This window comes from Rhinatrema bivittatum, chromosome 5, assembly GCF_901001135.1.
Source record: "Rhinatrema bivittatum chromosome 5, aRhiBiv1.1, whole genome shotgun sequence".
NCBI lineage: Eukaryota > Metazoa > Chordata > Amphibia > Gymnophiona > Rhinatrematidae > Rhinatrema > Rhinatrema bivittatum.
This window is the reverse complement of record NC_042619.1, coordinates 288,041,531-288,053,370: the sequence shown is the minus strand read 5'-3', so window position 1 is coordinate 288,053,370 and position 11,840 is coordinate 288,041,531. Positions and strand designations below refer to the sequence as shown.

The window sequence follows — 11,840 nt, the reverse complement described above, 5'->3', positions numbered from 1 at the left end:
AACGCCAGTTTGCGCTTTCTCGTTGGTATATTTTCAGGATTTACGTTCATGCATTTCGCTGTTTCAGAAGGATGGGCAACCGGCATTTTTTTTTCTTTAAATATACATTGCTCTCCGCTCCTAAAGAACCAGCAGGCTCTCATAATGGGTTCTTCTAACCAAACCATCTCCCTGATCCCTCCCAAATCTGGAAAGACAGGTCTGCACGTTAGAGATCTATTTGTTTTCAAATCTCCTTTGGCACACACGTGACAGACTGAGTGCAGCCTTCCCTGGCGCCTGCTTGTTGCTGGCGAAGTGATCCCGGCTTGCAAAGCTAGGGGTGGTGGATGGGGTGGGGCAGAAAAGGTTGGGAGGGAGTCCAGGGGCAGAAACGACGAAGCGGGTGTCCGGATTCTCCCAGACTTATTCTCCCCCCCCCCACCTCCTTAAGTGCTGATGATCGATTTCATTTGCCAGTAGCAGAGTCGCATCATTTCCGGATCGGTCTCCAGTTCTGCAGCAGAGTTTATCCTGGATGCTGGGAACTTGGAAAGCTCATCTTCTGAGCCTGCAGGAAAAAAAAAAAAAAGCCGAGATCATAGCTTCCCTCCCTCCCCCCACAAGTTTTCATTTATGAAAGAGAAACCCATAAATTGATAATTATGTTATAGGATGATCCGGAAAGCCAAGCTCTTTGTCTGATCTCACCCTGCAGTACCTCTTCCTCATCCTTCTTCTTCTTTTTTTTCCTCCCCTCTTTGCCTGAATCCCATAAGCAGCACCGATCCATTCCCGGAGCCTGGGAAACGCTCGAGCATGGCCGAGAGGAGAGCGCCAGGCAGGCAGAACGAGGAGCAGGAGGTGCCGGCGTTTTTCAAGGGCCTGGGCTCCGGGAGCCCGAAGCCCAGGCAGAAATTCTGTGGCATGTTCTGCCCGGTGGAAGGCTCCGCCGAGAACAAGACCCTGGAGCTCGATGCGCTGTCGTCGGGGCGCGGGGCCAGCAAAATCGTGGCCAGGCAGAGGGACGTAGCCCATCTGGGCCCCAGGCAGCGGAAGCAGGATGCGGGGGGAGACCCATCTGTTGAGCTCGGGAGGAAGGTGGAGATCAAGGGGGCCACTGGGAAGGAAGCCCTGCAGAATATCCATGACAAGGTATGTTGGCACCTGGCACATCCTCAAAATGTTTGTTTGTTTTTCTTTTTAAAGCTTCTTGGGATATGGATTGATTTCGAGTTTGCATGCCTTAAAAAAAAAAAATCCTTTTTATTACTTCAGTCTGACTTCTTCTAGCCTTGCTTTCTTATTTAGTCCCACTGCGATCAAAGGTGGGGCTGTATACTGCAGTCCCCGTCCTCTGATCGCGCTGCAGCTTCCTTATTGTGGGGCTGTGGTCTTCCTGCTTACTCCAGCTGCCGATTTAACGCTGAAGCTGGGAGTGCTCTCCACCAGCGCCCTAGCACCATGAAAGCCCCACCCTTATCATGCAGCTGCTTTCTGGAGAAACTGCAACTCGCCCGGCAGAAGAGGTTACCAGCAGCACGTCGCCGTTTCCTGGTCATCCTAGCTTTTCATACTATACGCCAGTTCTGCCAAAAGACAAGCCAAGTCGCATTTGTTCTTTTTTTTTTTTTGCAACATTACTCCCATGGGAGGAAAAATGCTCACCCAGGCCAATGATACTATTACCACCTTGCTCTTTCTCCTTTGAAACCTGTGAGTTTACAGTTGAATTTGGTGGGTTTTTTTTAAATGTTGATACTTGTAAGTAATTAAGTGCAAAAGTTGTCAGCAGAGGGTTTTCTTTAAAATAATGCCCAGCAAGTCATAGCAGACAACAATATGGGACGGGAAGAGCGGATGCTCTGTCTGGAAATATTTCCAGTTCTAGAAATGAAAGGAAGCAAGTGTTTCAGCTTTCAGCAGAGATATATATAAACCTATGACTTTGTAGGATAGTTTGCATTTTTAGTTATTGTCACAGATATATCTGTACTAATGCTATCAATTTTGCTGGTTGATATAATAATAATATTTTGCATTTTATAGCTTTTTTTCTTACCCTGATGGGACATGAAGTAGAGTGCGGTGCTTGGCTAATGGGAAGGGGAGAAGAGACCCTATTACAAACCAAAGGCAGCCCCCACCAGCGGAGCACTCTAGCAGGCTGTTTGTGGTGCCAGCTTATTCTATATGCAGGCAGAGATACCTACAATCATCACCTGATGATTGCCAGAGTTGCACCACAGCCATGAAGTTGCGTTTCTATCAGTGAGAACAGGAGGAACTAATTAGGCTTGCCAACTGGCTCCATTCTTTTCAGGGCAGGCTGATTCAGTCCTGGTTTTATCCTCATGAGGTGCCAGACTCGTAGCCTTGCTCTGCTTAGGGAAAGCAGATTGAGAAGATCAAGCATGGAGTGAGGGTAGACCCAGGCATGGATCAGCCTGGCTAAAGGAAAATGAACCCAAAGATGACCAACAGAGAACTATAAAATACTGTATTTATTTATTTAAAGTTTGTATATACTGACATTTGTTTGCACATCACATCGGTTTCCAATGAACAGGTGTAACAATGTATAAGAATTACCTAGAACGAGTAGAACAATAACAATAACATAATTAGAGGTGAATCAACAAGTGGAGATAATATACAAATTCCATCAAGGAGGGTTTAAACAAGTAAACCTTGGGTGAGCATATATTAGGGGTGTAAAGCCCTTAGAAGGCGACATGAAGGGTTGCGTTGCAGGTTATAGGCGTAGAAGAGTTTGATATAAAGTGGGAGGGGCATGAATGTATGGATAGGATTATGCAAATGCCTGTTTGAAAAGCCAGGTTTTCAGGTTTGTTTTTTTTAAATATGAGTGCAGTGTTCTTGGCGCAGATCAGGGGGCATGGAGTTCCAGATTCGGGGTCATGCAATGGATAGTGCACGGAGATAAAGGTGGGTGAGATTAGGAGAGGGTGGGTGTAGGGTTCCTTTGTAGATGGATATAATGTACACTGATGGTCGGTATCACTTGTGTGAGCTAAAACCTTACATTGGTTATGGCTTTAACATTTGTGTGTACCATTTTTTATTTTTATAGTTTTTAAATTATGAGTGTTCCCAATCAAATGGTGGGTTTTTTTTTAATATTAATTTTTATCATGGAAATCATTTCTATACATCTTTTTTGCAATAAATAAATTGAGAATCACTCTCCCCCACACGGTCACCCCAGTTAACGTATTCCTGTCCAAGAGATTTTATACACTTATTTTATCTCTGCATAGGATGCCATCATCTCATTTTAATCTGTTCAATTTCTGTGAAAACGGAGCCATCTGTCCGACCCTGCCAGTATTTCGACGAGAACAGTCTTCTTCAGGGACTAGGAGAGCCATATCAGGACAAGTCTAACATTTACAATTTTTTTAAAAATCCTGGTGCCGCCACATTCGTGTACATTATGTGCTTTTTACTTACATTTATGACGTTATGTTCACTTCTGACGTGCCGTTTATCTGTCACGTGATTTGTAGCAAAGGAAAATGAAGCCAATTACCACTCTAGATTACCTGAGATAGGCCAAAAATCCCATCCACATGCAGCATGATAAACCAGATGTTCCAAAACATGTGCTGCTGACTCCGCAGCCAGACACTTTTCAAGATATCTACTATGAATTGCATGAGTCTATTTGTACACATTGGCAGCACAACACTAGAACACCCTGTAGATCTTTATCTCAATTGATTACATTAAGTCAATTTTCATGCCCATGTATAGTATCTGTTATGTGATTACATTAAGTCATTGTATAAGTCATGCCATAATATGTATGTTATGTTGCAAACCGTTGTGATCTTTATTTGGAACGAAATAACTAAATAAATAAAAATAACAACATATGCACATTTATCTCATGGCAGATATACTGAAAATCCTGTGGGGCCACCAAGAAAGATTTGGGAAGCCCCGAGTTACAGGAAAAGGCAAACTATCCAAAACCATGCTAAATCCATGAAGTACCAGCGGGACCCACTATCAGAGTAGTGCACAGATTCCCCTCTAAGCTTCTCCTCCTCCTCCTTTGTTCAGAGCCTGGTGTTCTTTGCGTGGTCTCCAAAGTACTTTTCAGTTCAAGGAACAAGCAACCCTACCCTAAATCAAACACAAATCTTCTGCTGTGGGCAACAGTCATTTGTGTATGATTTTTTTTCATTTGACAACAAACTGTATTTAAGATACGATGTGATGGTCTTTGTTTGCACAGATAAAACTGCACTGAAGACCATTAGTCAATATAAAGAATTTTGATATTCGAAGCATTTTTATTTTTATTTTATTTAAGTATTTTTATATACCGCGGCTCGTTGGCAAACATCACCTCGGTTTACAATGAACATTAAGTGAGCAACAGGCTTTACAATCCAACATATTTAAGAAAGGATACAATAGCTAATAACATTAAAATTATAGTATAATAAAAAACCAAACTAGAATTAGCTATTTGATATTTCAAGCTATTTTCCAAGTTATTCTTTGGGTCTCGTTTATCAAAGATATCCTCCCCTCCTGTCCTTATAAGAAAAGCCTTCAATAACTCAGCCCCAGGGAGACTAACTTTCAAACCTGTTTGCATTACTGCATGTGTGCGTGTTAAGTAGGAGCATGGAGATTTATACATGCCTATATTTTCATTTCAGTGAAAGCACTTACTTTTCCTACCCATTTTATAAACATATGCATGTACATTTAGTTGTGTAAAAAATAATATGACTGTGTAAAAACAGGTATTTTATAACACATACTTTTTTGCATGCAAACTTGAAATCACCACTTCATCCACTCCATCTCCAATTCACATAGATTCTCTGGTACTTCATCCTGACCCCCTACTACTTCACCCAGATCTCCCACCCAAAAGTTACAGACAACAGACAAGCCCCCATCCCGATCCCTCCCCAAGACTTACCAACATCCCTGGTGGTCCAGCGGGGTCCCACGAGCGATTTGTTCCTCCGTGCAGGCGTGCCTGCCTCGCTCAGAATGGCGCCGATAGCCTCTGAATTACTATGTCACAGGGGCTACCGGCGCCACTGGTCAGCCTCTGTCACATGGCCATCGGCGCCATCTTGTGCTCTTACCATGTGACAGGGGCTGACCAATGGCGCCGGTAGCCCCTGTGACATAGTACGGGCAAAGGCTATCGGCACCATTTTGATTACTGGCAGCAGACGACAAGATCGCTCCCAGACCCCCGCTGGACCCCTATGGACTTTTGGGAAGTCTTGGGGGTGTCAGGAGGCCCCCCCCAAGACCATGTGGCAGGGGCTACTGGCGCCATTGGTTAGCCCCTGTCACATGGTAGGAGCAACCGACCAATGGCACCAATAGCCCCTGTGACATAGTATGGGCAAAGGCTATTGGGGCCATTTTGGTTACTGGCAGCTGACGGCCCGGGGGCAGGAGATTGCTCCTGGACCCCCGCTGGACCACCAGGGACTTTTGGCCAGTTGAAATTGCCTAATTCGTGATAGACGAACTACATCTCTAATATTACTAAACACAGTGCTGCTGTTTGGGTTCTGGGTGGTTTCCTCATACCTCCTCTATCCTGCCCAGTCTCAACACACACAAAAAAAAGAATATTTAATGCTTTAGTGTCTGGAGTTCAGACACTAAACCTGGTGAAATGCATTCATATTGAGCATGCTTAAGCAGTGTTGAAGATTTAATGGCTTTCTGGATGCTTTCATTCCTGCTGAAGATGGAGGGATGGGGGGAAAAACTGGATACAATATTTACATTAAAGCCTCAATTTTAAATATTAAGCATATACACTAGGACTGTAAAGATATTGGGAGGAAACGGGAGTGGGAGGAGGAAAGGAGCTATTCAGATCTCCCGCTGCAATGCACAGCAGCCAAGTAAACTCAAGGAAGCACAACGTGGAATCTTAATCCACTTGTGGCAAAATAAAAGCAAGCGACCCTCCTAAATAAGAACATAAGAATCACCATGCTGGGTCAGGTCAAGGTCAAGGTCCACGGAGCCCAGCAACCTGTCTCAAACAGTGGTCAATCAAGGCCACAAGTATCTGGCACGTCTTAGTAAGTATGAGTGTTTGTTTTTGTCACTAGCCTTCTACGTGACGCTTCACAGTACACGGTGGCCAAAACACTGGGCTTAATTTATTAAGCTTTCCCCACAGTGACAAAGAACGGGAGAAAGACTGAAATAAGATTTCCATGTCCACAGGAACAGGGATGGGGCGGGGCAGAGGGTGGTCTCGCCACCTGAGGAATCAGAGCCCATGCATGCGTGAGGTATGGCTTTCCCCTGCAGTGCAATCTGCCCACCTTCTCTCCTCACGTGAAGATCTTGATTAGTGTGGGGGGTCTGTGGGTGTGCACACACTCACAGGCCCTGCGGTATTCCTGTCCCCCCACTCCTTCTGCACAGGCTTCCTATTACTAAGAAAACTGTGCAAGAAGCTGGGCCACCCCAGAGCCTGGGAGCGTGTGCCGGCTTACAGACCCCACCACTGTAAGCCAGTGCCCTGGGCACTGGATCAAGAGCACAGCCAGCTGTTTTTATTCTCTACTGTCAGAGGCAGTCCTGGACAGCAGCTTGGTGCCTTCAAAATTTGGTGCCGTAAATCTACTCCCAATGGTGAATCAGGCTCACTTCCTGTTGTTTTAGTGCTGTCATTTTCTATAGGGTCCTCATAAGACACGTTGTCCCAACGTACCAGATAAAATGATTCTATTAGCTGTAGAACCATAATAGGAAAATGGGCAGGTCAGCAGCACTATGCAGACCACAGCAAATATTGGGCATTCATGGGCTTGGAAGGGCCTATGAGCTCGACTTGCCAAAATTTGGAAAAGAAAACTTTGATAAGCATCTTATGTGAAATAATGCATTACAAGGCTCGGCATACCTTGGTAGAAATCTAATAAGTGCCCTTTAATGCAAGGTTTTGGGCTGGCTCACATTAAGAAGCATGCAATGCACTACTAATTTCAAGAGTATAATTATCTCTCTTTTGGAAACAGTGAGCCTCTCTCCTGATGTCTCCAACATCTGGAACTGTACGGAGGAGTGTTACTGAGCATACTCCCACCATTATGTCACCTCAAGCTATGGGCAAAAAGCTAAAAATACCTGCCCACCCTTTAATCACCACACCACACCCAGGCCCAGATTTAGGCATAGGCAACTGCCTCTGGTGCCAGCTTCTTATTGGCATAGGCAGTGCTATCTTTCTGGAAAAAATGGTGCCAGTACTCATGCAAGATGCAGGATTTTTCTTTTTTCTTTTGAGGGACCACAGGGCAAATCAAGCAGGTGGAGGAAAAAGGTTCTGGTATTCAGTACCTACAAGAACCTCCTGACTAAAAGCCCTGGGGCATAGGGGGCACTGCTGCTGCTCTCATTTCTAAATCTGAGTGGCGCCGGCTCCAGGTTGCAGCAGCAGCAGCAACAGGAGATGAAGAAAACTCAGCGCAGGGCCTTCAGCAGCGCTCACACGCTGACGGACCCTGCAGGGCCCCGCCTCTTGCACAGGTTTCCATGGTCACAGGAAGCCCATGCAGGAGGAGGGGCGGGGCCCTGCAGGGTCTGTCAGTGCTCCCTGCAGGGCCCCGCCCCTTGCACAGGTTTCCATGGTCACAGGAAGCCCAGGCAGGAGGAGGGGCGGGGCCCTGCAGGGTCCGTCAGCGCTCCCTGCAGGGCCCCGCCCCTTGCACAGGTTTCCATGGTCACAGGAAGCCCATGCAGGAGGAGGGGCGAGGCCCTGCAGGGTCCGTCAGCGTGTGAGCGCTGCTGAAGGCCCTGCGCTGAGTTTTCTTCATCTCCTGTTCCTGCTGCTGCAAGCTGGAGGTGAGGAGAAGAGGAAGAGGGGATGCCCTGAAAGGGGGATTTGGGCAGAACAGATTGCTCTCTCCTCCTTTCAGTTGTCTCTGGGCAAGCACTGCCTAAATCGAGCCCTGACTACACCACCTCATTTCAATATGCTCCAGTATGCATCTGGCCCAGCTTTGGAGAGATTAATGGGCAAATGAAGATAACTAAACAAAAAACACACGTATATAAAAAAAGAACAATGCAAACGTATTCTTATAAACTGGTATCATACAGGTGGTAACCCACCATTAGTGACCGACTGTCTGCCACAGATAAAAGGCTTCGTGTCTTATATAACACAAGCCGTTAAGCCCGTCACAACGGGCTACATTACATTTTTGTTTTCGGTCCATTTTCGAAAACAGCACCCTCCTACACTTTTTCTCCCTCATTCCCCCTTCCCCCTCAGTCACTCACCCCCTTCCCACCCCTCAGTCTTACTCACTCTCTGTCTCCCACTGCCTCCTTCCCCTCACTCTCACCTCCCTCCCCTTCCCTCAGTCACTCCCACCTCTCTCCCCTTCCCTCAGTCACTCCCCACCCTGTCTCAATCCATCTCCCTCAGCCCTCCTCCACTCCCTTTTTCTCTGCTCCACAACTTCTAACCCTTCCACTTACATCCCTGTCTCTCACCTCTCCCTCATTCTCACTCTTCCCCACCCCCTACCTCCCTCCCACTCAGTCCCTCCCCCTCAGTCCCTCCCTCCCTCTCAGTCCCTCTCTCCCTCTCACTCAGTCCCTCCCCCTACCTCCCTCCCACTCAGTCCCTCCCTCCCTCGCTACTGGCCGCCGCTCCTCGTCGTCATTCGCCGCCACCGCCGCTGCCACCCGCCGCCGCTGCCACCGGACGCCGCCGCCACCGCTGCCGCTGCCCCCCGACACCGCCGCCGCTGCCCCCCAACACCGCCGCCGCCACCGCTGCCCCCCCCGACATCGCCGCCGCCATTTTTTTTTTTTGACGCTGGCTAAGACCGACGTCCTTGCCCGCACATGCGCAGTAGAGCTGTGCTCTACTGCGCATTTGCGGGCCGTCGGTCATGGCCCATTTATAAGGTAGATTATTCAAGCAGCATTCTTCTAATTTCCATTATTTTGTATAGTTTTCAATGCAGTTAAAAAGTGTAAATGAGAAGAAACTTATCTTATATGCAGATAGCTTATGACACTCTGATGTCTTGGTGTCCTCAATCACAACTCTTGACTTAATGTTGACAATGTCTTTAAAGCAGAGGTTTGCTCCATATTGCTGCTGTTATAACTCTGTAAGGGTCTTAGCGTTAGAGGGTAAAACTACATCCAATGTCTCTGCTGTTACACGCTGCAAGTTCCATAACCCCACTTAGCATCTGATATTAATTTTCCACCTGATACTGCAGTGTTTCGACGGTCAAATGCTTGCTTTAGTTCTCCTCAACTAAAAATATCAAAAATCACAATTTCAATAATAAAGGAGATAAAGAATCCAACAAACGGACAGATGTCTCAGTGAGCACTTTCAAAATGGCGGTCACGCACGTCACTTCTCTCATGTCCTATTCAAATATTTGCTATTCAGTCAAGCAGCACCCTCATAATAAATAAATGAAGGAACATAAAATTGAATTCAGAAAACTCAGTCCATTCACTTTCTGTATTGAGCCCGTTTGGTATCACTCTATTTCATCTATCTATACACACACATCTGTTCCTTTTGTAAAAGCACCTTTGCAAAATCCCTGCCCTTGGGATGTTGTACCGGCTTCTCTAAAACAACAAAAATTGTGCAGTAATCCAATGAGAGACAAAGAGTTGCTCTGTTCCTTCATATTGGATACAGCTGAGATGTTGCTGCATTCTTACTTTAATCATTCAAATAGCTTTTTCAATGTAAAGTAGGCAAATGAGCACCATATTATGCATAATATCCCTATAAATAAACAGCAGGTATGACTTTTCAGAGAATATGGACAACGATTTGGAAAAGTAAGCAGACTGCCACTGAATGATCTAGGGCAGATATTAGACCAGCCACAAGGAAAATGTTCCTTCTCTCCTGACATTCATAACTATCCAATTGGGAATAAAAAGCTAACCATACTAAATAATCTTTCATATTACAGGCTCATTTTAAAGTACAAATGGACATATCATGAAAGACGAATGTAGCTGTAGAATGTCCCAGTGTTGCCTAACACTACATTGTAACAACTACATATGGAATTGTACAATACGCATACCAACTGTGTATCGTCCGGGAGAACACGAGGCTGTAATAATTAATCCCAATTTGACCATCTTCCTCTTCTGTACAACTAACACATTATTTTCCTTGGAAATCCAGATTCCTGAAAATACTGCCTCATGTCATCAGGCTATTGCTTATACTTTCCCATTTATCCGATACTGAAATTGCTGGAACAGTGATGCCATGGTTCAAATTATGCCTCAATAATCACTTTCAGCAAATTAGATCATCCTCCTCCTGGTACTCTGTCTCAACCAGAATCCCTTGGGGTTCTGCTTTCTCCGTAGCTTTGTTCACAGTATAGCTGTGTTTAAAAAAGGATTGGATAAGTTCTTGGAGGAGAAGTCCATTACCTGCTATTAAGTTCACTTAGAGAATAGCCACTGACATTAGCAATGGTAACATGGGATAGACTTAGTTTTTGGGTACTTGCCAGGTTCTTGTGGCCTGGATTGGCCACTGTCTGAGACAGGATGCTGGGCTTGATGGACCCTTGGTCTGACCCAGTATGGCATTTTCTTATGTTCTTAAAGCATGCTTGACATCCGGTGCTAATCGGATTACATCACCCCACCCCCACCCAGCAGAGACTTGCATGTGAAGTGCTAGAAGCCTTAACTTCCTAGCCCACTGAATAGGAAATGGAGTCCACAGTTTCTCACCATATGGGACTTGCAGGGACACATGTTCTCTGGGTCTGGACTGACAGTCTTGTCCCTTCTCAGGTCTTCAATGCGGGGGTAGAGAGGACAGCTTCTGCCATGGAAGCAACAAGCTGTTCAGCTCTCCAGTCTCTGATTCCTGCTTTGCTGTACCCTTGGTACCCACAATTTGCTTCTGCCCAGGATGCCCAGAAGCAATGGGGGGAGGGTGGGGCGGGAAGGAGGCAGCAGCATTCAGATGCGTCATCTTCCTCTTGGGATGGGCAATGATCAAACATCAACAACCCTGAATGGTTGGACTCCATTGCTTTTAAGGGCTTATCTATGCATAATTCAGCAGCTTCATGCATAGTCAGGTGAATGCATAATTAAGGTTCTTAATCAGCTGATTTTCTTGCTCTTTTCCCAGTTCTTTGTTTCCTCTCCAGGTTCATCAAGCAGTTACCACTTGATGACTGCTCTTGAGCCATAAAAAGAGGTTCCTCATGCTCTGGCAGTGCAAATTCACACAGTACCAATTGCCCTTGTCTTGGCCTCTTTTGGCTCCAGATAGGCTGGAAGGGTCTATAAATCTGTTGGGTTTGGTCATGTACACAGTAACTGCAAATCTCTGCATTTGGCTACCCATAGCCAAACAAGCAATGCCCATTTTTACTGACATCAGAGAGTCCATCTTGGCTGCTTGTCCTATTAGCAAGAATTGGGATAGTACCTACAGGTCTGTTCTATAAGCTACATGCCAACAACATTCAGTTCTCGTTTCCATTCAAATCTTCCTGGTCTGCCACTACCTGCTTTGTTTCATTATGTTTACCTACTATCAGAAGTTGGATCTCCCACAATAAGCTATCCCTTAATCTCAATAAAACTGAAATAATAATACTAGGACATTTCCTAACAGATCAAATTCCAGCTACTGATTACCAAACATTGCATATCATTTCAAGAAGTATGTAATTTTGGTGTCATGTTTGATTAATTTCTAGCCATTACACCTTATGAAAAAACAGTAATCAAGTTTTCTTTTGCCAAACTAAAACTCTTGTTTCACCTCAAACCACTTTTGAACCCTT

At 45.6% G+C, this 11,840-nt stretch overlaps 1 protein-coding gene across 1 annotated transcript in view; it reads left to right on the top strand.

The window, feature by feature from the left end:
- The first annotated feature begins 591 nt into the window (after window positions 1-591).
- The window catches only part of DPYSL2 (dihydropyrimidinase like 2), a 130,825-nt gene continuing 119,576 nt past the window's right edge, over window positions 592-11,840 (top strand). The window contains exon 1 of the mRNA XM_029604082.1: window positions 592-1,134. Within this exon, the coding sequence (XP_029459942.1) occupies window positions 799-1,134 (336 nt within the window). The 5' untranslated portion in view covers window positions 592-798. The remainder of the gene's footprint in view (window positions 1,135-11,840) is intronic.